At 40.0% G+C, this 27013-nt stretch overlaps 2 protein-coding genes across 3 annotated transcripts in view; both read left to right on the top strand.

Moving 5' to 3' along the window:
* cacng3b (calcium channel, voltage-dependent, gamma subunit 3b) overlaps positions 1-1528 on the top strand; it is a 39655-nt gene extending 38127 nt beyond the window's left edge. Inside the window, exon 4 of the mRNA XM_020919944.2 lies at positions 1023-1528. Within this exon, the coding sequence (XP_020775603.1) occupies positions 1023-1528 (506 nt within the window). The remainder of the gene's footprint in view (positions 1-1022) is intronic.
* Positions 1529-16058: 14530 nt separating this feature from the next.
* Positions 16059-25894, top strand: LOC110155745 (retinoblastoma binding protein 6). Of its 2 annotated transcripts, XM_055152918.1 has the most exons (20): positions 16059-16553; positions 17022-17121; positions 17599-17644; positions 18490-18537; positions 18622-18704; positions 18840-18930; positions 19091-19230; positions 19309-19472; positions 19998-20101; positions 20187-20327; positions 20444-20538; positions 20634-20733; positions 20812-20854; positions 21393-21435; positions 21509-21808; positions 21995-22117; positions 22192-23631; positions 23734-23845; positions 24542-24642; positions 24754-25894. In XM_055152918.1, exons 1-20 carry the CDS (start codon positions 16388-16390, stop codon positions 25415-25417), a joined length of 4104 nt encoding a protein of 1367 aa, XP_055008893.1. In that variant the 5' UTR covers positions 16059-16387; the 3' UTR covers positions 25418-25894. The 2 variants fall into 2 exon arrangements, with proteins under 2 accessions (XP_055008893.1, XP_020775561.2); XM_020919902.2 differs by having other exon boundaries at positions 24542-25894.
* The last annotated feature ends 1119 nt before the right edge of the window (positions 25895-27013 follow it).

Below are 27013 nucleotides of genomic sequence, written 5' to 3' on the forward strand. Positions count from 1 at the left end.
ATCACTTTCTTAATGCATTTATTTGCGATGATTTCATAAATTTCACAACTTTCAGAGCCTAGAGCGGAGAATATATAACAACTCACATGCCAACAGCACAATTACTGTTTTGCAAAGGCTATGATTCTGTGTTATAGGTTATAATTGGATGAGAACAGTGGTCTTATTTTGCAACCTTTACAAGATATACAAATTTTACTTAATTACATGAAAAAAACATATACAGGTAGGGTGACCAGATATTTCAAAATCAAAAACTGGGACATCGCCGGTTTGTGATGGTTGGTAATAATAAAATTGTGAAATGAGTGCATAATTAAGGAGAATTGTTATGCAGAGACCATTCATGACTAATATGTGAGTCAGTATAGTCACATTTTCTTTGTGTTTTATTCATTTTTAAGCAGCTTTTCTGTATTTTACCTAAACAAATGACAGTTGTTGTTTTTTTTTTTGAGGTTGATCACATTTCTAATTAAATGTGACTTGTATGTGATCTCCACTGTGAATTTTAAACACTCCAAAAGTGTCCCAGATGAGCATTGGAGGACACGATGATGTCACATGCAGTGATAGTGCTCAGTGTTTATGGAAGTCGTCTAAATGCTGGGCTGGTCTCCAAAAATATGGTCCAGTTCTTCACAAAATGGACAGGTTACACCCCAATTATTAATAAACTCACTAACTTCGCTTTCCCTCCTTTGACTAGAGCCTGACTCTGAGCCTGACATGTAGGTGGGATGAATGCGACCTGGCCATTCAGACTGAAGTCGCATGTCAAAAGATCGGATATGTATCAGTTTTAGGAGCACATATCCAAGTGGCCTGGGTGGCATTTGAAATAATCGGATCTGTGTGTCATTCAAAGATCAGATACAGGTCACATAGGGGTGAAAAAAATCAATTTGGGTCACTTCAGGCTGCAGTCTGAACGTAGCCATATAGATGCTTATGCTTATTGTAATATTTAATGTAATATGTAGTAATATAGTATAATGTTGTATTTTTGCTTCCTTCTCCAGGCCTGAGCAACATTATAGGAATCATAGTGTACATCTCAGCCAACTCGGGTGACCCGGGCCAGAGCGACAGCAAGAAGTCCTACTCGTATGGCTGGTCCTTCTACTTCGGCGCCCTCTCCTTCATCATGGCCGAGATGGTGGGGGTCCTGGCCGTGCACATGTTCATAGAGAAGCACCGCAAGCTCCGCGCCAAATCCCGCACGGAGCTCATCAAGAAGTCCGCCTTCAGCCGCATCCCGTCCTACCGCTACCGCTTCCGCCGCCGCTCCAGCGTGCGCTCCTCCGAGGCACCCAGCCGAGACGCATCGCCGCTGGGTAAGGGCGGGTACACGGGGCCAGCCGCCTCAGAGCTGCCCATGTACACCCTGAACCCGAGGGAGCCGGGCAACGCTGGCACCAAATCAAGTGGGATGGGCTTGCTGAATTCTGAGAGGGAGTTTCTTCAAAGCAGCACGCTCACTAAAGACTACAGCAAAGACCCCAACCGCCGGACGACGCCTGTGTGAGAAATCAGCCAATCAGAGGCGAGGATGGTGTAACGTAACATGGGGAACACAGGGTTTGGAGGGGTGGGGGCTAAGCTAAAAGGGTGGGTTTGCGAGGAAAAAAAAAACTGTGAACTTGTAGCCTTCGAACTGTGAATTCTGAGCCCTGTGCAATCGTGTAGCAGGGTCTATTGTTTTTTTAAAGGAGGAGTTGTACCCAGGCGCTACCACTTTACCACCATAAATGACACTTGTGACAGCAACGCTATACCGTGGCGTGTGCCGGGACAACTTCTCCCGATCGAATAATGTGAACAAACGGGACGAGAGGTGAAAGGCGAGAGCGTTTTGACCTGCGCTTTTTGACCTTTTGACCTTTCTGCTCCTCACTGGGTAGCAGCAGCAGTTGTATAAAGCAGATACGAGAGCGGAGGGAGTCGTCACTTCAGGAAACGGACTGGCTCATTTTAAGTTCAGCCCCCGAAAGTAAAAATCGTCCATTTGTGGCACTTCTGATTTACTACACGTTGTATATATATTCAACATATTTATTTTATTAATCACTTTTAAGAACTAGCTGAACTTGAAGTGAATTACAACCCATTCCTGGTTATCCTCCTTTCTTCTGATTCCAAGTCAATTCTCAAATGTATAGAGCGGTATAGACACACTGACTGGAATTAGCAGTTGAAAGGGGGGGGCGATCGTGTGACTCCAACTTAATTTCTATTGAGGGTATTGTTAGATCATTGGTGCTTCCTATCACTCCTATCTCATTTCTATACATTCACCACAAAGCTACACTATCTATCTTCGATCGATCTTCACGTCATCCTACCCTCCCATGCCATACCTCACCACACCCCCACGTACATCATCGGTCCAACGCCACCCCCTTGAGGGACACCCAGCTACATGTAGGGCCAGTCTTCCGTTATAGTTTTGGGTAGCTAGTCCGGAGGTCGTGGAATGAGGAGAAGACCACTGAGCTGTGATTATACCCCCCCATCCCCCTGCATAGGGACAAGCCAAAACGACATATAGTAATTTGTAACTAACAATCGGAAGAGTTGGGAAGTTAGCAAAGAGATTTTTTAAATATCGGAAGTAGTTCAAGTGAGCTGATGTAACGCTGCTGCAAGGATTCACTGTGTCAACCTAAGCATTTAAGTTAAGCTTCCTGAGTCTGGAAAAGTGCTTGTAATATGGACCAAATTAAAAAGGTGCAAAAGTAGCAATCGAAACAATATTTTACTAAAGAGACATATCAGTTTCGCATTTTGAGACTATAACCAAAAGCTGTGATGTAACTGACTACTACAGTATAGGTCGATGATCTGGGCGAGAGGTTCTCAAAGTTTGGTCTGAGAACCACTGATCTAGACCATCAACATTGCCCTAATTTACAAAAAAACGTAGAACAAAATACTTCAGTGCCATATCGGAATCCTACAGTTTATACATTTAAAGGGTTAATCATTTTCTATTGTGATAAAAGCATAGCATCTGTACTTAAGCAAAATTGGACACTACTTTTCTGAATTACAATCGCTCACTGCTTTAACTAAGTGTAATAATATTAGATTTTCCTTTCCATTCTCTTATGTCATTATGTGATTTATCTACATATGTAAATGTAATCTTTTCTAAGCCATATTTTGCACACAGCCAGTTTAGTCATGATTCATCACTACCTCTCTCTCTCCAGTAAATGTTAGGCAGTTAGGCGGACATAATGGAGAACCTTATCATTGGTGATCATTAAGAGCTATATCTAAGTCACACACATGCACATATGGACTAAGAGGTGACAGCTACATTGTGAAAGATGTTGTAAGCGAAATTGAAGGTTATTTCCTTAAACCACCATTGCACTGTTTTGTACAAAGATGAATCCAGCTGAAACAGGCCAACCACTATTCTTGCCCTGAAAATAAAATAAAAGATGTTTCAAACCTCACTCACTGTTGACTTTATAACGCTGCTACTTTATGGACTGTAAAGACACCTTAAAGGTACAAACGTGCATCGGCGCCCCCTGCTATCCTCCGCGTGTAAATATTAATTTTGCAGGATAACTACAACATCAGCCGTTGTGGTGGGGTGTGAAAAGGAAAAACAGCGTCTTCTTTTTCTGAGCAAGGGCTTTGCATTTTTAAAGGACAAGAGCACACAAGGGCTTTCTCTGCTCAGCGCCAAACACGTCGTGTGGAGGACGACTGGGACAAGTACATTTGGTCCCAACATCCTTACACCAGCTCTACAATACCACAACACTGAATATGACATGCAATGTGTACAATTGTTAACCACAGGCCAACAAATAGTGTGTACTCTTTACTTAGGTTCAAAATATTGCCTTAAAGGGTTCTTTTGAATATAATTCTGAAGGAAGATGTATTATACTTGATTTAAAATAATGGCGCTGGAGTAGCTTAGTCCTAGATGATTTGCTGTTCTTGTGTGTTTGGGCATAGATTAGCAGTGTTAGCCTGACTCAGCAGTAGTACTAGCGATGTAGCGAGTGGTCAGCACATAGCAGGCCCCTTAGATCCTAAGGGTCCACTGCCTAGGGGTCAGAGGTCAGAACTGCCATCCATGAGCCATGTCAGCATTGACCTGTTCGAGCATGCATGCCATATCCATCCGCCCCAGCGCACACACGCGTGTGTTTGTGTGTGTGTACGGGGTTAGACTGCGCCCTAATCTCTGCTCCTGTGGGACACTAGCCTGCTCCTGACGCCTTACAGGCTTGGCTGTGTTATTGATGTTTACTTCAGAGCGGGGGCGCTGTTCCACACTCTCCATCAGCTTTGGTATCACCATAAAGCTTTGTTGTTTCAACAACAAAACAATTGTATTATTAGTAAAATATATTCTATTTTAAAGGTGCCACTGTGCAGAGATGACAGCTCTGTCACATACTATAGTTATTAATCTATTAGTGGAGGGGGCGGGGACAGGGGGTCTTTAGTCTTTGTAATATGATATTATTCTAGACTGGTTTTCTACTTAACTGTGCTTTGTGAGATTGTGTTGTTTTAATCACATCCTCTGAGAGGTGATAAGGACACGGCGGAGCAGTGGACACTCTGGACAGAACCTAACGCAGCTCAGATCAATATGGGAGCCTCCACTAAACTAACTGTCGTGTCTCAGCAGTATCCGACATATTCACTACAGCCTCAAATGCAACACATTTTGTGCCAAATTCCTTACCTACCTGACAAGGTTGCTTATTTGTTTGCATTGAACAAAAATGCCATAAAAATACAAAAAGCCAAGGTGTAATAATGACCTCACAAAAAACAATATGATCTTTGCTTTTAGCTTTACCGTTTTGAAATAAAGCCAGGCTAATGTGATCCAAAGTTTAAAATGATTTTTGTTATAAATATGAGTTAGTAGCCTCCAGGCTGATAAACAAACATCATGTCACGATTCAGTCCACTGTATGAAATACAGTCCAGCTCTCCAGAGAATCCTGTTTGTGTGTGACATTGTGTTTGTGTTTGTTTGGCCGTCTGTGGTAAAGACATGTCTATGTGACAGAGCAGACTGCACAGTCTGTGAGAGCATGTGTGTGGTGGCCCTGCTCCAGTGCCTGCCTCCTGCCTTCAGCTCCATCACACGGGGCCTCACTGTACCCACCACAGAGCTAAGCTGTGCCCGGGCACATGCAGCCATAACTCTATGGACTGTTCCCATTCAGCTAGAACACACAGGCCCGGGATTCTATTCTACTGGCTAGACTGTTGGCCTTTTCCCTTCACTTTAGTTTGTGATGCTATTTCAGGATCAGCAGAGGGGGCTCCAGGATGCAGCCATGTTGAGTCCCCTATGACAGCTGATGCTCCATAGAGAGTCCCTGAGGGCAGAGCCAAAGCCTGCTCTTACATAGAGATGGCTCAAGTAGGACAAATAGACAATGAAAACTGAAATGTAACCGAACTTACTCATATACTACTTTGTACTATTGCACAAATGATTAGCAGGAAGCTAGCTGTTTGAGCTTGAACTTTAGTCTTAGTGGAACCTACTTAGCACCAAATGATTTATTTACGCTAATCTAAATATGAAAATCTGCATAGCTACACCTCTGCATAACCTTACCCTATCTGTTGAGGTATTCTGTAATTACTTTACATTTAATTGGTGGAACTAATTCATTTGACACAGCCAGTAATTTGTACTAATAGGCACTAGTGTGGAAACTTACAGAGAATGAAGAGAACGTAGTTAAAGTTATACAAACTACACCTGCTTTATACCAGCTATGATTTCTATAGTCATACTTCCTCAGACATGATCTTTGCCTAAAATCTGCCATTATGTTTACTACCAGCAGACCATAAGTTTGAAAAAGAGCGAATCATGGAGAAGCTCACAGTGTTGTTTACATGCAGTACATATCCAGGCTGCGTTCACTGACCTGACAGACAAGCTTTCGAATGGGGGTTGCGCAGGTACATTCAGGTTCTGATTGGTCCAAACTAAGCCATGCCACAAACCGATTCAGATCTCTCTCCAACGAGCCATGATGTAACACTGGGTAAAGTCGGGCTTTCACAGACAAACTGAGGAGAAAGCCCGAGTTCATCCACGCCAAACTGGGGACTGTTAAACTCAACAAACTCAGGATAACTGGTGGAAAACATTTGACCTTTGAACTTCACGGATTCTGTTTTTTTCTACAACACACAAAGTAAAGTCTACTGTAAAACTTTACGTTGAATTGATATAAAAATTTTGAACAATCAGTATTAAAGGGCCCATGTTACGCTGTTTTCTGATTTGTTATAATGTTGAATTCTCATCACAAACATACCTGGAGTTTTGTTTTGTTTCATTCACAGAAGTTTAACACATAAACCCTGCATATTTAAGAGTTCTTCTCAAATAGAAAACATTGTTCCACCTTGTGATGTCATGTGGTAAAAGAGGATGTGCTTCACTGTGTTTTTAAACTCCAAACACCTTCACTAGAATCATTTGGATGATTTCAGCTTTGAATTGCTTGAATCTCTGCTGAACAAAATTTATAAACGTAAAAGCTGTTCACTTGAAAACTACCGCTTCATGACATCACAAGGTGGAACAGAGCATTTTGAGCTTTGGAGATGTAGACAGACTAACATGAATGAAACAAAACACAACTCCAGGTATGTTTTTGATGAGGTAACAACGTTCTAGCATGACTTAAAGCTCACAAGAGTCAATTTTGCGTAATATAGGACCTTTAAATTGCGATATATTGTAGACTTTTTTCATCAATTGCGCCATACTAAAATGTGAACCTGAACTGTGTTTTTTTGTCGTGCGTGGTTTGAATCGATAATGTGGTTTTATGGGATGATCGGTGGCCAGCTTCCTCTTCCTGCTCTTTACTTCATATGTGAGCCCCTCCCCCTTTCCCACACCCCCGAGTGCATGCCCTCCCACACACACACATCATGTACACGACTGCCAGCCACTTCCACTGTATACTTTCTAATGTAAACCTCTCGTGACAGCAGTCTGCCCCCTACAGCTGCTGTGAAGAAAAGCACACTTTTACTTACATGATATCAATATGATGACCTATATCTAGAGACAAAGAATATTATATACCTACGACATATTAATGAAAAAAAATAAACAGCCACCTTTTCAAAGTTTCTCTTGTGTCTTTGTGTTTTTTACTAATGTGAAGTGTTCTGAGTTGATCAAATGTTAGATTGTATTTGATTTATAAAGTGTTTTTGGGCAGTTAAAGGGCCCATAATTTGCTATTTTCTGATGTATGCTGTAATGTACTTTCCTCATCACAAACATCCCTGGAGTTGTGTTTTGTTTTATTCATACTTGTTGAACACAAAAAAACTGCATATTTAGTAGGGCTGCTATTGCTAAGAAGTTGCCAATACAATATATACCTCGATACATGCACTTTTGATTCAATACTATATATTTCAAATCAATTCAGTACGGTCCAGTAAAAGATAATGTCTAAATCTTGGCTGTGATACTAAAAGTCTTTGTTAAACCACCTTCTGTGCAAAGTTCATATAAAACACAAAGATTTTAATAACCAAAACAATGAAAATATCAAACGTGTCGCATAAACGAGTTTTATTCCTCTAAACAAGCAACAAAACTGTAGTGCTGTCACAAAATAATTTAGTAAAATATACCAAAAAATACTTTTGGTGATATATCGATATATCTATCTATACTGTATCATAACATTAAACTATACGATATATATGTATTTCGATATTTTTGTCAAACAGAAAACACTCCTTGTGATTTCACGTGGTTGTACAGGAAGTGCTTCACTGTGTTTTTAAACTCCAGACACTTTCATTAGAATCATTTGGACAATTTCAACCCTGAAAGTGCCAACCTCTACTAAGCAAAAGGTAAAATGTAGCTGCTCACTTGAAAACTATGGTTTCATGAAATCACAAGGTGGAAGGACTTTGAGCTTTGGAGATGTAAACACCCTAATAATGCAGGATTGCGTAAAATATATGAACGAAACAAAACACAACTCTAGGTATGTTTCTGATCTTTAAACATGCTTTAAATTTCAGTATTGAGTCACTCTATACTGCTCTAATTCTGGTCACAAAATACTGTCACATCAGGAAGGAATAATTTGCCTGAAATCCATGTACTGGCCTCTCATTACTGCTCGTGACTCATGCACATGCTATATCCATACATAGGCGAGGTGGGTGAAGTGTCTTGCAGAAGGACACAATGACAGAGCAAGTCCGATCATCTTCAGTTTTGCAGTCACCAGCTTCAAGTCGTAGTCACGTAAATGTAAAAATAGTCTAGTCCAACATATTGAACCATGGTGTCACTTTTACACTGCCATACTGCCATGCTGTGGAATATTTCTGGAAAAACCGTAACATCTCCATGAAGACAAGCAGGTGGCGGACACTCCTTTAGACAAGTTACATTATCAGTACACTTTAAACTGTCCTATGGGAACTGAACCCAAGATCTTCTCACTGTGTTTTGTTTAACACACAAACCTTGTATATTTAGTTCTTCTCTTAAACGGAAAACACTCCACCTCCACCTTGTGTTTTCATGTCTCCACTGTGTTTTTAAAATCAATACTCCTTTCACAAGAATCATTCGGATAATTTCAGCCCAGGAATTGCCTATTACTACTGAAATAAAGGTAAACGGCATAGATGTTAACTTGAAAACTACCACTACATGACATTACAAGGGACAAGGAGATGTAGACAGACTAATAATGCAGGATTACTCAAACATGTTTAAATGAAACAAAACACAACTCCAGGTATGTTTTTTATTATATTATAACATTATAACATGACTTAAAGCTCCCAAGAATCCATTTTGTGTAGAACAGGACCTTTAAGAGCTATTATTATGCAACAACCCATATATGTTTGTATCTATATTGACGTCATTCTATGTGTGGAGAATCTACACTATAATATTGGCTGTCTATAATTAGTACTTTTATTCCTCTTTTGAACTGGGAGCACGACGTTGAGCGCTGAGAGAGATTTGAGAAGGAGGATTGAGACGGATGAATATTTAAATGTTGACGTCACCATGGAGACGTGACTTTATGGTTATACAGATGCGAGTGGGTGACGGGATTATCGCACAGGATTGGTCTCCACTTGTCTTTTGTTACATCTATGTTTGGCGTGCATATATAAATATATATATAGTTGCAATACATTGACACTCTCCCTTCTCTCCTCCTCTCCTCCTCTCCTCCTCTCCTCCTCTCCCCCTCTCCCCCTCTTCCTCTCTCTCTCTCTCTCTCTCTTCACTGTAGTAATTGCTTTCTTCGGCTCCATTGGCCCAATAAGAGAAAATGGCCCTTTATGGTAATAGGCCATAAAAGAGTGAGCATTTCCCAGCAGGATTCCTCCATCAGATGTTTTACAATGGTTCAGCAGACAGCAGCCATGTCGTACCTCCACGCCATGTGCGGGGCTAAAAATAAAAGGCGCGTTTGTAAAGAAGACGTCACCGGTCTGAGTCAGAGGAAGAACAGCTTAATTTGTGCACAGTCCATGTCTTAAAATGGAACAAAAGAGTGCACTGAGAAGGAAAACAAGGTGAGGAGCATTGTAGTGCATGTAATAGATATTTTTAGATTGCCAATATGTGATCTTATTTATCTAATACAAGAGTCTCATCAGTCTCAGTAAGAACTTTGCTGCTGATGCAAATATGGAGAATTCAAATCAGTTATTAATATATGGCCAATAATAGGTCAAGCAGGTGCAACCTACAGCAGCTGTTTTTTAAGAAGGGGTATTATGCAAGATAGACTTTTTGGAGCTATCTACCATGTTATAATGTAGTTCCCTCACCAAAAATATATCTTTAGTGATCTTGTGATCTCTTACGTGCCCTATTCGAACCCTCCTTGCAGTTAGCAGTCATCCATGCTCTTGGACAACAATTTTCCATAAATAAACAAAAGTATGACGCAAGACTGTACAACTACAACTTCACAAACCTTCATTAGAGGAATACATGCCGATTTTGTGTGGTAGCGCTCTGAAAGGTGAGTGACTTAGAACAGGGAGGAAAGGGAACGTTGTAAATGAAACTTATTAAACATGTTATTGCATTATTTTGAGTGAATATGGCTATTTTAAATCAATAAAAGGCAACATTGTGAGCTAAATATGTTATGTTCTAGCAGTTAATATCCCACAGAAGTATAAAACGCCCTCTTTAAACATTTTTTGTCATTCACTTACTCACTTCGTCATCAGGAGTCCACAAAATGAGCCACTCATGTACAGGTGATCTGGCAAATTTTCATGTCAGTCAGCCACCGGTTTCACTTCGTGGAAACCATTCGCTTGACGGTAGGTGGCTATTTTTTTTTTTACTTAACCAATAGCTCCTATTTGGTTGTGATTTATGTAATGCGCCACTAACAGGGCTAACTGGTATATTAAACTTCTCCCAAATCCCGTAGGAAGAATGGCAATAACATCATTCCTCTGGATATTATTCACCAATCATTCTCTTTGTTCCGGGTTTAAATCCTTGATCTCGGGTATCGTTGACAACACAGAATGTATGGCCCTTCGCTGATTGGCTGGTGCCCGAACTCGCACTTCTGGGGTTCTTGCAAACCATCAAGAGTATTCCGATTCCTGACCTAATTGCTGGAGAGAAATGAAATTGAGCAGAGGCACTAGGTGGCACCAGCCTGGCTACAACTGTACTGCGAGAGGACAGACCAATGTGAGGGGAGTGTTTTCTAGGACACAAACAGCCAACCAAACCTTTCTATTCACAGACAAATGCTCAACTTCCCTGCATGCATGTTTAAAGGTGAACCGTGTAACTCTTCTGGCGTAGGCTCTGCACCTGCTTGTCTCCACGGAGATTTATTACTTTGCTCTGAATGTTCCATAGCATATTCTTATCTGTCTTGCATTTATTCAGCCCAGGTGTTCAAAATATAGATTCTTACAGTGAGCAGGTTCACCTCTACGGATCTGACTTCGAGCTTCACCTGCTTGTCTCCATGGAGATAGTTTATATAGCCCACAGTCCAGGCAAAGCAATAACATCTGAGTGAAAACAAGCACCACCAGAAAAGTTACATAGTGTACCTTTAAATAGAAAATCTTTTAAAATCCAGAACAGGTTTTGAATCTTTGAACAATTCCAGATTCTGAAGTGCTAGAAATGGGATCCACATGACAATACTTTTGATAAACATAAGAGAGATTTTGTGTTAGAATACCCAGATCTGTCTGCAGCTGACACATGCGCACGCTAATATGAAAAGGGTGTCAGATGTAACAGCTGTTTGCGACTGAATGAGGCTCAGTGGGACTAGACCTGCTGTTACTATCCATCTCTACCTAAGCTCTGTGTGCGCTGAGGAGAACATGGCTCCACTAAAGATGCACGGCACGGAAATGACTTCTGTTTCCCCCCTCTTCTGTTTGAACTCCTATAGAATCACTGATCATCAAACACGTTCCAACATACTGGAAATGTATTTATTTATCTATCTTTGCCAGAATATCTCTCTATGTTTTTAGGGAGGGGACCAGATTTCATGCCGCAAGATCTTGTGAGATAAAACTGTCAAAAGATTGTGCACACATGAGAAAAATCGTCTCGTGACATTTTGCATTTGGATTGGGTAAAAAAGGGTCACAGTGGTAGAGCTGCTCGATGATGGAAAAAATCATTATCACAATTATTTTGGTCAATTTTGAAATCACGATTATTTTTTAGTTACACAATGCATTTATTCAGGACACTTTGTTACTGATAATTTATGCAAAACTTTCAAATTGATAATAATTATAGGCTACAAATATTAGAGCAGTTTTGCAACATATAAAACATAAAATGAATAAAATATACTTTGAACATGAAATATGGCATAGAAAAACATAAATGTATCCAAAATAATCTATATATCCAGCTGCTCTACAATCTCTGTATTTAAAAATAAAATAAATAGACTTATTTATATAAAATAAATGTATAAGTTTTATCGTTTCAGATCGATTATGTGAGTTTGGAAATCGAAATCATGATGAAAATTCAATTAACTGCACAGACTTACATGGTGGATGAGTTCACATTTTGAGAAGCTGTAGTTTCAAAAACAATAACGCCAAATGTATTCAGTGAAATATATTAAAATAACTGTACATGGAACCATATTCTAAATTATGTCCAAATCTTGTTTTGTCCAATTTTGGGGTGGAGAAGTTTATATTCTGGATTACACCCAATACAGGTCAACTAATATTTAAAATCTTTTATTAATTGTAAATGTTTTTTGATTTTAAACTGTGTACTTAGGACTGCCTTGATGATGGGATACAATCTCAGTGGGAATTTCTCATAAAATAAAATAAATAATACATGTATTTTTATATTTATTTATTTATTTATTTAGACGAGCAAGCAGCACGTCGAATAATAGCACTACAAAGGGAGAGCAGCCAGTCAGTATATGCCAGGCTGCATGTGTGTCAGTGAACGCAACATCTTGAGGAGAGGAGAGTTGCTACTACTACAGCCATCTGCAGTGTGAAGAAAAAAGGAAGAAGAAAAAAAGAAAAAAAAAACATGCCCGGGAGCTGTGAACGCTGCTGGAGCAGAAAGATGAGAAGAAGAGAGGGAGAGAGAGAGAAGAGAGAGAGAAAGAGGGTAGAGGAGAGAGAGGATTAGAGCAGGCAGAAGAGGCTGTCACAAAAACTCTTCTAGAGCAGTGTATTGCACGACAAGAGGCCAATTCATTAACAAGCAAATATAAGCAATCAGCCATCTTTGAAAGGTAAGATGTACGCAAGAGTGGCTGACATTTGGAATTAGAAAAATACAAAAGTTTGGGGAATTCTTAAATAAAATTAATCAGTATTATCCTGCTGAGATACCCTTTAAGGCCTGTGATGCTTTTAAATGTCAATAATAATTTGGTGTAGACATAAAAGGTAATAAATAAACAGATTATATTTTGATGGAGAACTTAAATATGGATAATTATTCCATAACACATATTTGCATTTTGATTTGATTTGCAATAGTGTATGGCCATAGCAGACTCTATGGGGTTTTATGCAAATTCTGCGGCCCTTTATTTCATGACAAAACATGGATTAATGCCAATATAGATTGAGATTCAGAAGTCAGCTAGCCAGGCTAATGCCACCTAGTGGCTCCGCTCAATTTCATTTTTCTCCAGCGACTAGGTCAGGAATCGGACTACACTTGACGGTTTGCAAGAACCCCAGAAGTTGTAGACTGCGCACTGGCCAATGAGCACAGAGCTGTGAAGCTGCCTATTACTTGGACCCCACTGAGTGCTCTGGTGCATTACATAAGTCTTGACCAAATAGCAGTGACTGGTTAAATTAAAAAAGTACTCTCCTACCGTCGACGAACAAATACTAATGCTGCAAGGTCAGATGATTTACACGAAGTGAACCCGGCAGATGAATCAGGCTAGAAGATAGCATCAACTGACACAAAATATACTATATCACTATATATTCAAAATAGTGCATTCAATTGAATTTAGCATAGTTTGGACATTCAAAGGTGATTAATCTGCGTCATGAGCCCCTCCAACTACAACCAATCCCCACATTCACATTTGTTCATTCAAAGATGGGAAATATGGGTGTCTTGCTCAAGAACACAAAAACAGGTCTAGTGTCTTCCAAAATCTGCAGTTCAAGTACATAAAAAATATTGGATTACTATAGATTCAATCATTTAAAAGGGCTGAATCCCAGTACAGATGTATTGTATCTGGTTAAAAAGAGATTATAAAGGGTTTTAATCCTTCCTTAACTGAGAAGTACTGCGCTGTTAGCATGCTAGTTGTTAAGACTCTGCAGTGACCTCTAAAAGTTGTGAAATTAATTTGTAAACTAATCACATGACATGTTTTAAAATGAACTTGTTCTATTTTTCATGTTTTTAAATCTGAAAAAATCATGTGGTTGGTACAGTGAGCTTACAATTCGATATGATTCAATACGATATATTTAAATTCAGTTTGATACGGTTCAATAAAAAATAAAGGCTAAATCATGGCTGTGACTCCAGAAGTCTTTGTTAAGTCACATCTTGTGCAAAGTTCATATGAAACACACCCATTTTAATAATCTAAACTGTGAAAATGTCAAATGTGTCCACTAAACAAGCAACAAAACTGTAGCACTGTAACAAAATAATTTAATAAAAAACACTCTTGGCGATATATCGATACAGCAGCCCATGACATCGACACTATACAATCACATTAAATGATAGGATATACCGATATTTCAATATTTTTGCACACATTTTTGCCTACAGCTCCTTTAACGCCAATCAGAATTATGCACTTCCTAACATCCCTCACTGTAGCACCAATCTCTGTATTCATGTCACTTACAGTATCAGTTAGCAAGAATCCTATTATTATGACAGAAAGACACATTATGATACCTCCCTCTCCCAATACACAGCACGCCATACACACATGCAACCACACATGTGCACCCGCAGCCCAGATATCATTGTTTCCACGAGGCTCTTTGATGGCTGAGTCACAGGCCATGTCCTGTATCATATCACCATCAGGAGAAGAACACCAGTTTAAAGGCACCAGCTGGTTCCCTTTCATCCTCTCAGCCTCCTCCTCCTCCTCCTCTTCTCTCTCCTCCCGCATCCCTCCATCCTCCCACTGCTTTCACAATGGTGAGCTAAGCCAGGGAAGATAGGGCAAATCCCTCCTCTGAGTAGAGCAAACGAGAGAGGGAGAGGAGAGAGAGAGACTTCCTCAAACATTCTATCGTGTTCCTCTTTTCAGATAGTATTAGCCCTGTGTTCTCCTTTAACGCTTTTAAGCACTGTACAAGAAATATTAGACAGCAAAAAATGTTGGATTTGCCCAAGCTTATGTGATGTTGTACATTTAAAGGTGCCCTGTGTAACTTTTCTGGTAGGGCCCATCACTGTGTTCCTCCTCGGTGATCACAGATGTACTGCTTTCCATTGCGTTCCACTGTATTACATGAAACATAATGTCCACATGGGGGAAAGCAGGTAATGAAACCAAGCCAAGATATAGGTTTACAGGAATTTCCATTTCTTTTTCTTCTTATTATTATTTATTAGTAGTATTTTTTTTTTTTTTTTTTTTTTTGCAGTAAAACAATGCAATATCGGATTTCCTTACTCAAAAAGCATACAAATGGTTACTAAAAATGAACCATGATTTTGATTTGATATTGGCTAACACAGAAAGCTGCTATTGCACAGCCCACTTTGAATTTTTCCATGTTAAATATCAACTGTCATGTAGGATGTCAAGAAGACCACTTTAAACTCACCTCAAGTAAAAATGATTCACTGCAGACCCATGCTGCAGAGCCTAACATCATAAATGGTGCTCACACTCCCTCTACCGGATAAACGCGGCGGTGCCGGAAATACTCTTGTTTTGTTATTGCAACAAATGTATTACAACAAATCTATTTAATGGTCTAAAGTCATTTAGGCAGATCATATAGAAATGTGGCCTTTGTTTAGGCAACTTTACACATAGGCTTTAAAACTAACTAAACTAACTAACAACGCAGTCTGAATCAAGTTAAGCAAACCATCATAAACAGATTAAACTCAACTCAATCGGTAAATTCTAAGAAGGTTTTCATATTTGTAGTTCCCACAAATGTACAACAAACATCTGCCCCTGTCCACTAACAGGTGCTGTGCAGGAGTAATCGAAAGATGCTGCCTTCAAGCACATTAAAAAAAGAGGAAAAGTAGAAAGAATTGTCATTTATAATAGCTCAATAAACAATTTGCATGCGTTCATAACTGCATAGTTTTAAGTATATATAATTTATTGTGACTTGGTGGAAAAATAAATATATTGAGCCAGGTTAATTGTTTGATAAAAGCTTTGTAGAGAGTCAGTAATCTAACGGTGGTGCTGTAAAGTCAGACGGTGTGGCGCTCTTAAACGCCACACGCGCTGGTGCGTGCTCTGTGCTGACGAGCCGTTGCTTTTGGAAACAGCTGGTGGTTTCTGTCAGGGAACTATTCGGATTTACTGCAACATTTTGCACAAACTAAACTTTAGACCAGGGTCCGCACTAACTTCGATGTTCTGTATGAAGTCTTTTTAACTATTACCTTTGGCGTTGGGAGATGTCATCCCCGGCTTGCCACTTTAAAAGACAGTTAATTGAAGACCTAGCTTGTTAGCGACAAACCCGTGTCGCCTCGACGCTGCTAACGCGGGCTGCTAACTTTAAACTCCATAGCAACAGCCAGAAAAGCTGTCACCTGTCGGCTCGGCTCGGACCTTATAAGAAGAGGTTTGACTTGTAGAAAATGACGCATGTTCATTATAAATTTTCCTCAAAACTCAGCTACAACACGGTGGTGTTTGATGGCGTGAACATCACGCTGAGTGAACTCAAGAGGCTGATAATGAGCCGAGAGAAGCTCCGTGCTGCGGACTGTGACCTGCAAATCGCCAACGCACAGACCAAAGAAGGTAAAATATAACGTCTTTCTACAGTCTTTTATGTACTGCGTGTTATTTGGGTGTATTTAAGGTAAACCGGAGCCTGTCAGGTGGAAGTTTGGAGAAAGCACGTGGTCAGAGGTCAGGCTGACAGCTGTCTGTTTGCTCCAGAGGCTGCGTCACCGGTTCAAGTGAAAGATGGGACGAAAAGCACGGCCAGACTCATGAAAAGACCACATTCAACACTTCGTGCACTTAAGGACACGCTTTTGGCAAGGCTGTGTGCCTCCGCGTAAAGTGGTGTTTAAGTGTGGGATAAAAATAGCAGATGGATGATTGGATCAGAGGGCAGCCATAATGATGGAGTGTGGGCCAAGGCCAACACTAGCAGCTGCTATTTAGATATATGTCATAATAACCCTAAGAATGTGTCTGTGTTATTATAATGCAATGTTTCTTTCCAAAAAGCAAACGTAAACTGTACTGTTTGTGCCTCAGAATACACAGAAGATGACAGCCCAATTCCCAAAGGCGCCTCGGTCATTGTTCGCAGAGTCCCTTCACGTCCAGTAAAGTCCAGCTCAAGTGCCAGCAACAGGTAAGTTGATGTCATGAAAAATCTCTCCTTAAATCAGCAGAGCAGCCTTAATGCCTAAATACCATGGTTCATGTTTCTGGAATGGCATATGACTAAACAGTTTGCACCAATAAAAGATATAATAATAATAATGAATAATGAATCCATGGGGTTTCCAAAACTGAAAGGGAGACAGGAAGAGAGTGACAGCAAAGACAGAAGTGAACAAAAGGACTAGGCTTAGACCTGAAACCAGTAGAGCTGTTTGCATTCTATGGGCTGGTGTGTAGACCTCACTGGAACAAACTAGGAGTTATGTGACCTGCCCTGTCAGCACCATGCAGTGTGGTCTGTGTGCCTGCTTAAAAGACTTATGTATCATGGTTATGAACATTTTAAGGATCAAATTATATTCAAAAGAATGTCCCCATCATGAAACTGGAGTTAATCTATTCTTCTATCTTACCCTCTACAAAATGTTATATTTTTTTCTTTCAGCCAACGCCCAGAGGCCTCTAACTCCAGCTATGGATTCTTCAGATCAGTACGTATCCCAAACATCACCAACATTGCAATAAAAAAAAAAAAACATGTATTTGTGAATTTTGTTTTACAGTAATTAGAATGTAATCAATTTATAGAAAAAAACATTAAAAACTGCAAACTAATCAGACCGTAGTTTGTGCTATCTGTAGAATCTGTGGGAGGTCACTTGGGCGGGTCAGCAGTATCATGCAGCCCTTCCATTCAAAGCTGATAAAACCACCTAAGGTTCAAGAAATACTGGTATCTACACCAAACACAAACCACTGTCTGTTTAAAGCTCTGGGGTATAATAAGAATGGGTAGGCCTCTTGGGCCTCTTTAGTGTGAGCTCTGTGCATGCTGCTGTCAAATTGACTGTCCATGACTTAACTCTTTCTCTGATTTCTCAGCAGGCCTGTCTCAGTCCTTTTGGACTATTCTTATATATGCTTTGCTTGTGTTTATTTATCAATAAAGTTGCTTATATAAAGCTTCTTAAGACATTTGTTGTATGTGTTTTCTGTAAAGTCAAACTGTATTCTGAAGATAAAAATAAGATAGAAAGTGGACATAGAAATACAGAACTGTATATGTGAACAGAACATCTGATGACACTTCTCACATCCCTAGATTTACACATTCTAGCTGTACAAACACAACATTAGTGCACAGTCCAAACTACTGTTCAAATCAGATTTTATTTTATATTTGCTCTATTCAGGAGTGACACATTTTTTATATATCCATTTCACAGTTCGCTTAGGCCATAAATGTGTGATTTATAAAAATAAGTTTGTACAGCGTCTCTCCCAACTTGTCGTGTACAGTGTTTGGAGCTTTCAATAACACTATGTTCAATTCTAGCCCATGGAAGGTCAGAAAGCGTCAGGTGTCTTGCCCTTTTTCTCAAAGGTATGTTTTACTCTACTATTTGAATGACCCTGCTCCTCCTCTGTGACCTTAGCCTCTTTACACATGTCATATGTGTGTGCGCAGATGGCTAACATCGCTTGTACAGACGACTCAGAAGACGATAAGATCAAAACCATGATGAGCCAGTCCTTCTATGACAGCTCAAAGTGAGTTTTCTCATTCTCAAATGTGTGCAGGGTTTTCTTTATATCTAGCTTTCTCTGTATGACACATTTAAATATTAATCTTTTATTTTTCCTGTTGCTGAAATATTAATGTATCCATGATTATTCTTTTTAAAGCTACAAGTACGGTGCCCCACTTCCTGCAAACTACATTTGTTACCGCTGCGGATCCAGTGAACATCACATCAGAAACTGCCCCGTGAGCTTGGTATGAACAAAACCAGTTTAAACTTGAACTGAAATGTGCTGTCCAGATTTTTATCATGGCTTTATGTAATTGCATAAAGATGATAATGTGCTTTTTTTATACTACTTCTGTCCTATTGTCCCTTGGGGAACAATGCAGTAATTTGATCGACTGATTACAGGATAAAAATGTTGAACCTGCCATGAAGATTAAGAAGAGCACAGGGATCCCTCGCTCTTTCATGGTACAAGTGGATGATCCCAGCATTAAGGGCGCTATGCTTACCAACACTGGACACTATGCAATTCCAGCCATTGACGCGTGAGGACACCAAAACAGCACTAGCCTATCTTATTTATTTTCAGGATGACTTAAATACAAGTGTACTTTATTTAACAGTGAATTCTATGCTGCTGATAAAAAGAAGCCCCCCACTCAGGAGTCTCCAGCCGAAGATCCCTCAGACTCAGTTATTCCAGATGAACTCCTGTGCCTTATCTGCAAAGACCTGCTCAATGACGCAGTGGTTATACCGTGTTGTGGGAACAGCTACTGCGATGACTGTAAGTTACAAGTATGCCGATATATAAAGTAGGGATGGGTGATCTATCTTTTCGAGTGTCTTTGATTGTTTTTGTGTTGATATTGGTGGTTCGGGATTGACATTTTATATCGATATTCGATACCAGTGCTGACCCAATCTGTGTGCCCGTGTCATTCCCAGTTTGTCCTCAGTGCATCAGATTATTTTGAACAGACTCATGAGTGAAAATGGAAATAGAAGAAACACGCTAAAATATGGTTGTATGTTTAATCAGTCATGTAACAAATAATTTTTTATTACACATGAATACATTTTGTTATTATTTTTACAAAAGTGAAAAGTTACATTTCTGAGCTGTACTTAAACTTAAGGTCAGTTTTATTTGTAGGCCTTTAGATTTTTTAACTAAACACTGGTATTGGCAGATATCAGTTCTTGGTCATAGCATGCTTAATACTGGGTATTGGTATCTGCTCATAAAATCCATCATCATCCCTAAAGTTTAATAGTGCTGCAGCTCTGTTAACCCCAGTGTATCATCCAGGTATCCGCTCTGCTCTGCTGGATTCAGAGGACCACGTTTGCCCAACATGTAACCAACCAGACGTCTCCCCTGATACGCTCATAGCCAATAGATTTCTGCGGCAGGTGATTACTTGATTATTTGTTTAATCTTTGTACCGTTACTAAAAATGTCTTATTCACTGTCTATATTTGTTCCCTTTGTACCCAGGCTGTGAATAATTACACAAAGGAGCAGGTTTCTACCCAAAGTCTTAAAAATACATGTAGCACTTCCCGGTCTCAGGATTGCACTCCTAGACCAAGTCCTGCCCCCACACCACCACCTCAGAGCCAACCTGACAAGTCACAGGTAAGTCTTATGGTCCAAGCATAATTATTATATTCCACTTTGTAATTACAATTTGTACCCTGTGTTTAAGAAACACTAAATAGTGGACTTTATTCAAATATATTGTTTCTTTGCAGGTAGCAGACTTGCAAACAATTACAAGTACTGACTCACCCCCCAGCTCATCCAGCACCTCCCTTGTTGTGAAAACCAGTGATGAAACGTCACATAAGTAAGCCCTTGGGAATTTTGCAGAAACCTGCAGTTTTATTGCACAAAGCCTTTAGACCAATCACCATTTGATGGAATATTATGATGTTTCCTCAGAGAAGCTGACCTGAAGACAGACTCTTCTCCAATAGCAAGCCCATCTGTGTTGGTTTCAGAAGCAGACACCTGTGATTCTCTGTCTCAGTCTATACCACTTGTAAGAACTAAAACATTCAAATATCAGATGAATGTTGTTCACATGTGTTAAGTCAACCATTTTCTATTCTCATTTCAGGTTACCTCAGTTACTCAAGCAGTGACAGACGAAACTAATTCCGGTAAGTGACAGAGAATCTGAGTCTGAATAGGTTTCATTGCCATTGTCAGTGAAGAAAATTCACAAATGGTGTGTTATGGTGCAAATTATATCTATCTATATATATCTATATATCTATCTCGCTCTCTCTATATATATATATATATCCTATCTATCTATCTATATATACACACACATATATACATATATACACACACACATATATATTATATATATATATATATATATATATATATATATATATATATATATATATATATATATGTATATGTATGTGTATATGTGTATATATGTGTGTGTGTATATATGTGTATGTATATATATATATATATGTATATATATATATATATGTATATATATATATGTATGTATATATATATGTATGTATGTGTATATATATATATGTGTGTATATATATGTATATATATATGTATATATGTGTATATATATGTATATGTGTATATATATATATGTATATGTATATGTTGTTGTTGTTGTTAAACACTGTGATGCTACATGTTTTCCACTCAATTCCAAAGGTTCCACGACTCAATCTGAGCAGGGTCCTCCACACTGGGACAGGTCAGTGATCATGTGTGTGGGTTTAATAGTATATCTGCATCTGTGTTATTTCACTTCTCTGTTGTTTCCTCAGATCTACTTCAACCTGTCCCAGTGAAGACTGGACTGCAATAAGCTCAGCTTATCCAGCTTCTACCTCGCCCTCATTCCCACTCACTCAGTCTCCTAACATCACGCCTGCTCATGTTCAAACATACCTGCCAGTGCAACAGCTGCCTCTGAATACTTACCCGCCTGGTTTCACCACTGCCACACCCCTGTGGACTACTGGGCCCAGCCCCCAGGGAGCTCCCATCCCTACTTTTACCTCCACCTCTATCCCCCCGCTCCTCCCCAAAGAGTTGTTGCTGTCTCACAGAAGGAACAAAGAGAGGTAACTCTTTCACTACTTATGTCTTCGTATACATACTATTGTATATTTGGAGAAGAAAAAATGCCTCCAGATTTTTAGACCTCATTTGTTTAAATGAGCCTTCGTGTTTTCATTTTGGGTTTCATTCTGTGCACATCTCCAGTGATTTTTGTTATCACTTAAAATTAACATTTCTTCTTCTCTTAGGACCCCTTCTAGAGGATCATTGTACAAACCATCATATCGTTATAGTTCAAAGTCCCATAGATCCAAATGTTCTCGCTCCTCCAGTAGATCACCCTCGCAATCCAGGTCCCACCGTAGCGCAAGGTATGCCTTTACACACACAAAATTATTCAAGTTATTTTATTATTATTTTTTAAATCTATTTTGTTTTTCTCTAGACCCTATTCCCCTCAGTCCCATCACAGAGGCCTCTCCAGCCGGTCTCACTCCTCTCATTCACACACTCGCCACAGCTACAAACATTCTCACTCGCCCACCTCAACCTCACCTTCGAGGTCACGTTCTCCACACAGGTCAAGATCTCCAGCAGATCACCACAAGAGCCGCCATCATGGCCGCCATCGCACAGACACGTCCCCACACAGCAGCCGCAACAGCAGCCGCAGATCAAAGGGAAGGGAAAGCTCACATAGGTCAAAAGAAGCCCCAGAATGGAGTTTAGACATGTACCTGCGTTGGAAACAAGAGTACAAAGACTGGTGCGAGAAGTATTTTAACAGCTACTTCAGCCACTTTCACCAGATGCCCCCTCCACCTCTCATGCCCCCTCCACAGCCGCACTGGCCCCCCAACTCTCCCCAGCACCACAGGGGGCGATCACCTCCCTCTAGCGACAGTCTAACTTCACAGTCCCAATCTGAAAGAAGCTCCAGCAATAGCCACAGCCATTCCTCTTCATCTTACAGCGACAGCCACTCAACCCCCACACAGTCGTTTAGTGACAGCAATTCCCCTCTGAGCGATAACTGCTCTCGGGCATCCCAGGAGCCACTGAACGCATCTCACCACAAGGACAAGGATGAAAACCAAAACAAGGTGAGGGAAAGTAAGAAACAAAACACTGATGACTGTCTGAAGTCTCCCCCAAAAAAGACAGATAAACATTTAAAGAGTAAAGGTGAAGATAAAAGGACAGAGAAAGATCAAAAAGTCTTGGATAAAGAAAAGGACAGAAGGAGGCGTGAAGGGAAGCGGCAAGATGGGAGCAGACAATCTGGACGCAGCCGATCACCAGACTCAAGGTCGGACAAGAGCAGAAAGCAGAAAACTGAGGAAACTTCCAAAAATCAAAGACAAAATATTCTCATCCAGCCCTCCTCAAGTTTGGACCTGTTCCCCAAAGTGTTAGAAAGGGAAAAACCGAAGAAAGCTACGTGGAAGCCCCAGCCACTCACAGCAGAGAACGCCTGGGAAGGAGGGGTGAACGTGAAAGTGCAGCAAAAGATCAACATTAACATCAAACTGGACAGCAAAAAGGATGAGGAGGCAAAGAAAGTTGAAGGTCAAGTAAAAGAGAATACATTTTACAAACTGATAGAAGAGGCTGATAATAAAGCTGAGAATGAGGCCGAAGAGCAGGTGTTTCCAGCTGAAGAAATAAAAGATGAGCGAAACAACTCGTGGGAGATCTTTCCAGAAGATGAGGCTGCTGGAGAAGAGGATTCAGACTTGTGGCACTGTGCTCTGACATCCGTAGAAGAGGAAGAGAGGAGAGAGAAGGAGGAGGAGGAGTACAGAAAATCTCAGGACCAAGAAGATCTGCTAGACTCTGAGAGGAAACATGATTTGGGACAACCTGTGACTAAAGACCACGGCAGGTAGGTGTTCTGATAGTTCCTTCATGCCTTTAAGAGTTTGACTTTCTTTGGTTATTGTTTTGTTTATTATTATTTGATTTATTTCTGTTTATTTATATGCAGCTTAACAGTGGGCCCATCTGGAGGTGTGATCATCAGTGAGGAACAACAAAAGACAGTAGCAAAGTGTCTGGAGAAATATATGGGCTACACCTCAGTAGAGAAGCATGTAAAGGTGTGCACAGTCCTTTTTTAATGCCGAAGGGACACAAACCATTTCTTCACAAGGTGTACTAACGTTGAAGGTGCAATCCTCAAGTTAAACAGTGCACCTTTAAAGACCAAGAAGAGACAAGAGTGCACATAGTACTGAAATGTACAGTTCCCTCATAATGATACAATTTAAAAACAGTATTTTTAACAAGTATGTCAATTATGACTCAGTAAAGGAAAAAATATGTTTGATAGAAAACATTTTTATCTCTTTTTATGTAAATACGGTTTGCAGCAAATGCACACACAGAATTTTCCACACCTTGCGGAAAATCAAGATAAAATGGTTAGTTCAGTTATGGAAATCAAATGGTTGAGTTATTAGCTGATAAATGACTGAGACATTTGAAGTATAAATAGTCTGATCTGAAGTTGTGATCATTGTGGTTTGGTCTGGAAAGCATTGTGGTTAGCTCCCAATACCACTAGTACAGAGATTATGCAAACACAAAAACCTGAAAGTGTGCAAAAGTTTGAACACATATTTACCTACGTAATCACTGACAAACGTCCGGTATCGGGTATGAAATGCAAAAACAATTCAAACCAAGTAACAATGAAACAAGTACAGCTAAGTTATTCATCTAAATCTGATTGCTGTTATAATAGTACACAGTATTAAGTCCTCTTTTGTTTTTATCTTTTGTTTTCATTTTAGGTCACCCACTCCAGACGGGAGAAAGACGGATCGGAGAAAGAACTGGAAGCAAACGTTTCCTCAGATCTCAGGGAGGTAAAGAAAAGAAGAAAACATAGAAGGTCAGTAGAAGTAGACAATGCAGAGGAGACAGTAAACAGTTCTAGTTTAGATGGCGCCATTGTGCCCTCTAGTGGCCAAGACGTGCCTGACAGCAACTTTGATTTTGACAGAAAGAGGAAGAGAAGGACAGAGAGTGAGGGCAGAAAGGGAGAAGAACACGGCCACCACAAAGACAGGGAAACCACTGGCACTTTTTATAGCAAATCCTCAAATGGTTCGAGCCAGGCATTCACCTCTATTTTAGATGACAAGAAATCTAGTAACTATAGAGAGCCAGGTGAAAACAAGAGCAGAGAGGGCCCATCCCGTAAAATCTATATTGACCAAGACAAAGTGTGGAGAGGTAACCGTGACAAAAGTTCTTCATCAAGATCCTACCACCACAGTAGCCAACAAGATCCAAAAGTCCACCACAACTCGACCACGCTGCACTCTCAATCTCACAGTAGGGACAAAGGTCAAATCTCACCCAAAACATCTTCGGAAAGCAATTCTGGACAAAACTGGACGTGCACAAGCCAACGCCCGACCACACCTACCGCCCAGTCGAGTCTAAGCACGGAGAAAAAGAGCGAAGGAGGGAGTAATGAAAGAATAGAGGAGAGAGAAAGACACAAATACTCAGAAACTGCATTCTACAGCGCAAACGAATACGACCACACCAAGAGCGAACGGAGAAAACACGAGAAGAAACATAAAAAGTACAAGGGACACGACAGTCCTGATGATGAGATGAAGTTAAAGAAGAGGAGAAGCAAAGGCGAAGAACTTTAGTAAAGAGTATATAACTGATTTAAACATACTTGAATTCTGTTTTCTTTGACAAGTGCCTATTTTATTTTTTTGCCTTAATTTCTTGTGCTGCCTTAACATAGTAATACAGTAATATAGCTTATGCTGCATCACACTGGGACTAAGCACTTTTAACTAGATGAAAATGTGACAAATGTGAAGAATCTGAAATGAAAAGAAGTGAATTTGCACATGATTACAACCTGCTGAAAGGTCCACTCAAGTCAAGTCTGACAAGAGGACTGTAATTATTTGCCTCAGGTGCATTCTTAAGATTATTGATTTGCAATGACTTGAAAAGCGTGAATATTCAGATAACGAATATGAATCCTTTGTTTGTTTGTACATTATTTTTATTTTGTAAATGTCAAAAAAAAGAAAAAACTCAAGATGCTGGGTAGATATAATTTGCCAAAAATGTTTTCCTGTTTTGGAGGAAATAAAAAATCCCACAAGCGATTTCTGGCCTATTTTAGTTTTTTTTTCTGCTACAATTCTCACTTTATACAAGATGCCTGTTTCCGTTTTCTTTGTTGTCCTCATCTTTTACAGTGACGCATCCATCGAACGTCTCCTCCGACCTGCTCATACGCAACAATTCAGGTAAGATTGACCACACAATACAATTCAAAACTACTTTCACTTCACTCGTATTGCGGTTTTATTTTGGCTGTCTGCAACCAAACTGTGCCATGCATTTCTCGCCTCATTAACTCACTAAGAGAAAGACATGGCAGGATTCCAACTTGTGTCTGTGTGTGTGTGCGTTCTGTGTTTTGGTGTTGAGACTGGAGTCAATTGTTGTCGCGCCAAGGCATGATGGCATCCCAATCTGGTGGCATTGAGAATTGGATCGCACCCTTACACTTCGGCCGGGATCAGGATGAATGGTCAGTTTTTTGTTTTTTTTTTAAATCCATTTTCGAAAAAGTTTATCGTTTTAGATTTTTATGTTATGACAAAATGGCTGCGAAAACTGTTTGGTTTGGATCACATGCGTACATTTCATCTTTCACCATCAATTCCGCATCGTTTTTTATCGAATTAATGTCAGATACAGTGCCATTTACGAATGAAAAAGTGAAAACAGAACCGTTTTCAAATATTACAAAAAAAAAAGCTTGTGCAAAATGACAAGACAGACAACTAGACAGCAGACAGACACACAGATCTGGACCAGCAGGCAATCTGGAGAACAGGCATGTAGCATTCAGGAGCACTATTTCGAATCGAGGTATTTGTTTCTTCTTTTTAATCATCTAATCGTCTCGCCATCGCTTCTCATTTGTATCTCCTCTTATTATTTAGTCTGCTGCTCTTTTATTTTATGTTTTTGTCCTTTTTTTTCGTCCTTTTCGTCTGGGGTTTTCCTTCTCTCCTTTGTGGCGCGACGTTTAAGGGCACCGTGCCAACCCAGCCCGATGAAGACCCAAGCTGTTTGTTGGCGAGTGCGCTGGCGAGGGGGTATACGCGGATCGGCTTGTTTGGAGACGGTGGCAGCTGCAGGCACTTGTGTGTGTGTGTGTGTGTGTGTTGCGGTTGTTGTTGTCGCCTGTGTGTGTGTGTTGTGGGTGTCTT

Source organism: Boleophthalmus pectinirostris, unplaced genomic scaffold (assembly GCF_026225935.1).
Source record: "Boleophthalmus pectinirostris isolate CB_2022bp ecotype Guang Dong unplaced genomic scaffold, ASM2622593v1 HiC_scaffold_17, whole genome shotgun sequence".
Classification (NCBI taxonomy): domain Eukaryota; kingdom Metazoa; phylum Chordata; class Actinopteri; order Gobiiformes; family Gobiidae; genus Boleophthalmus; species Boleophthalmus pectinirostris.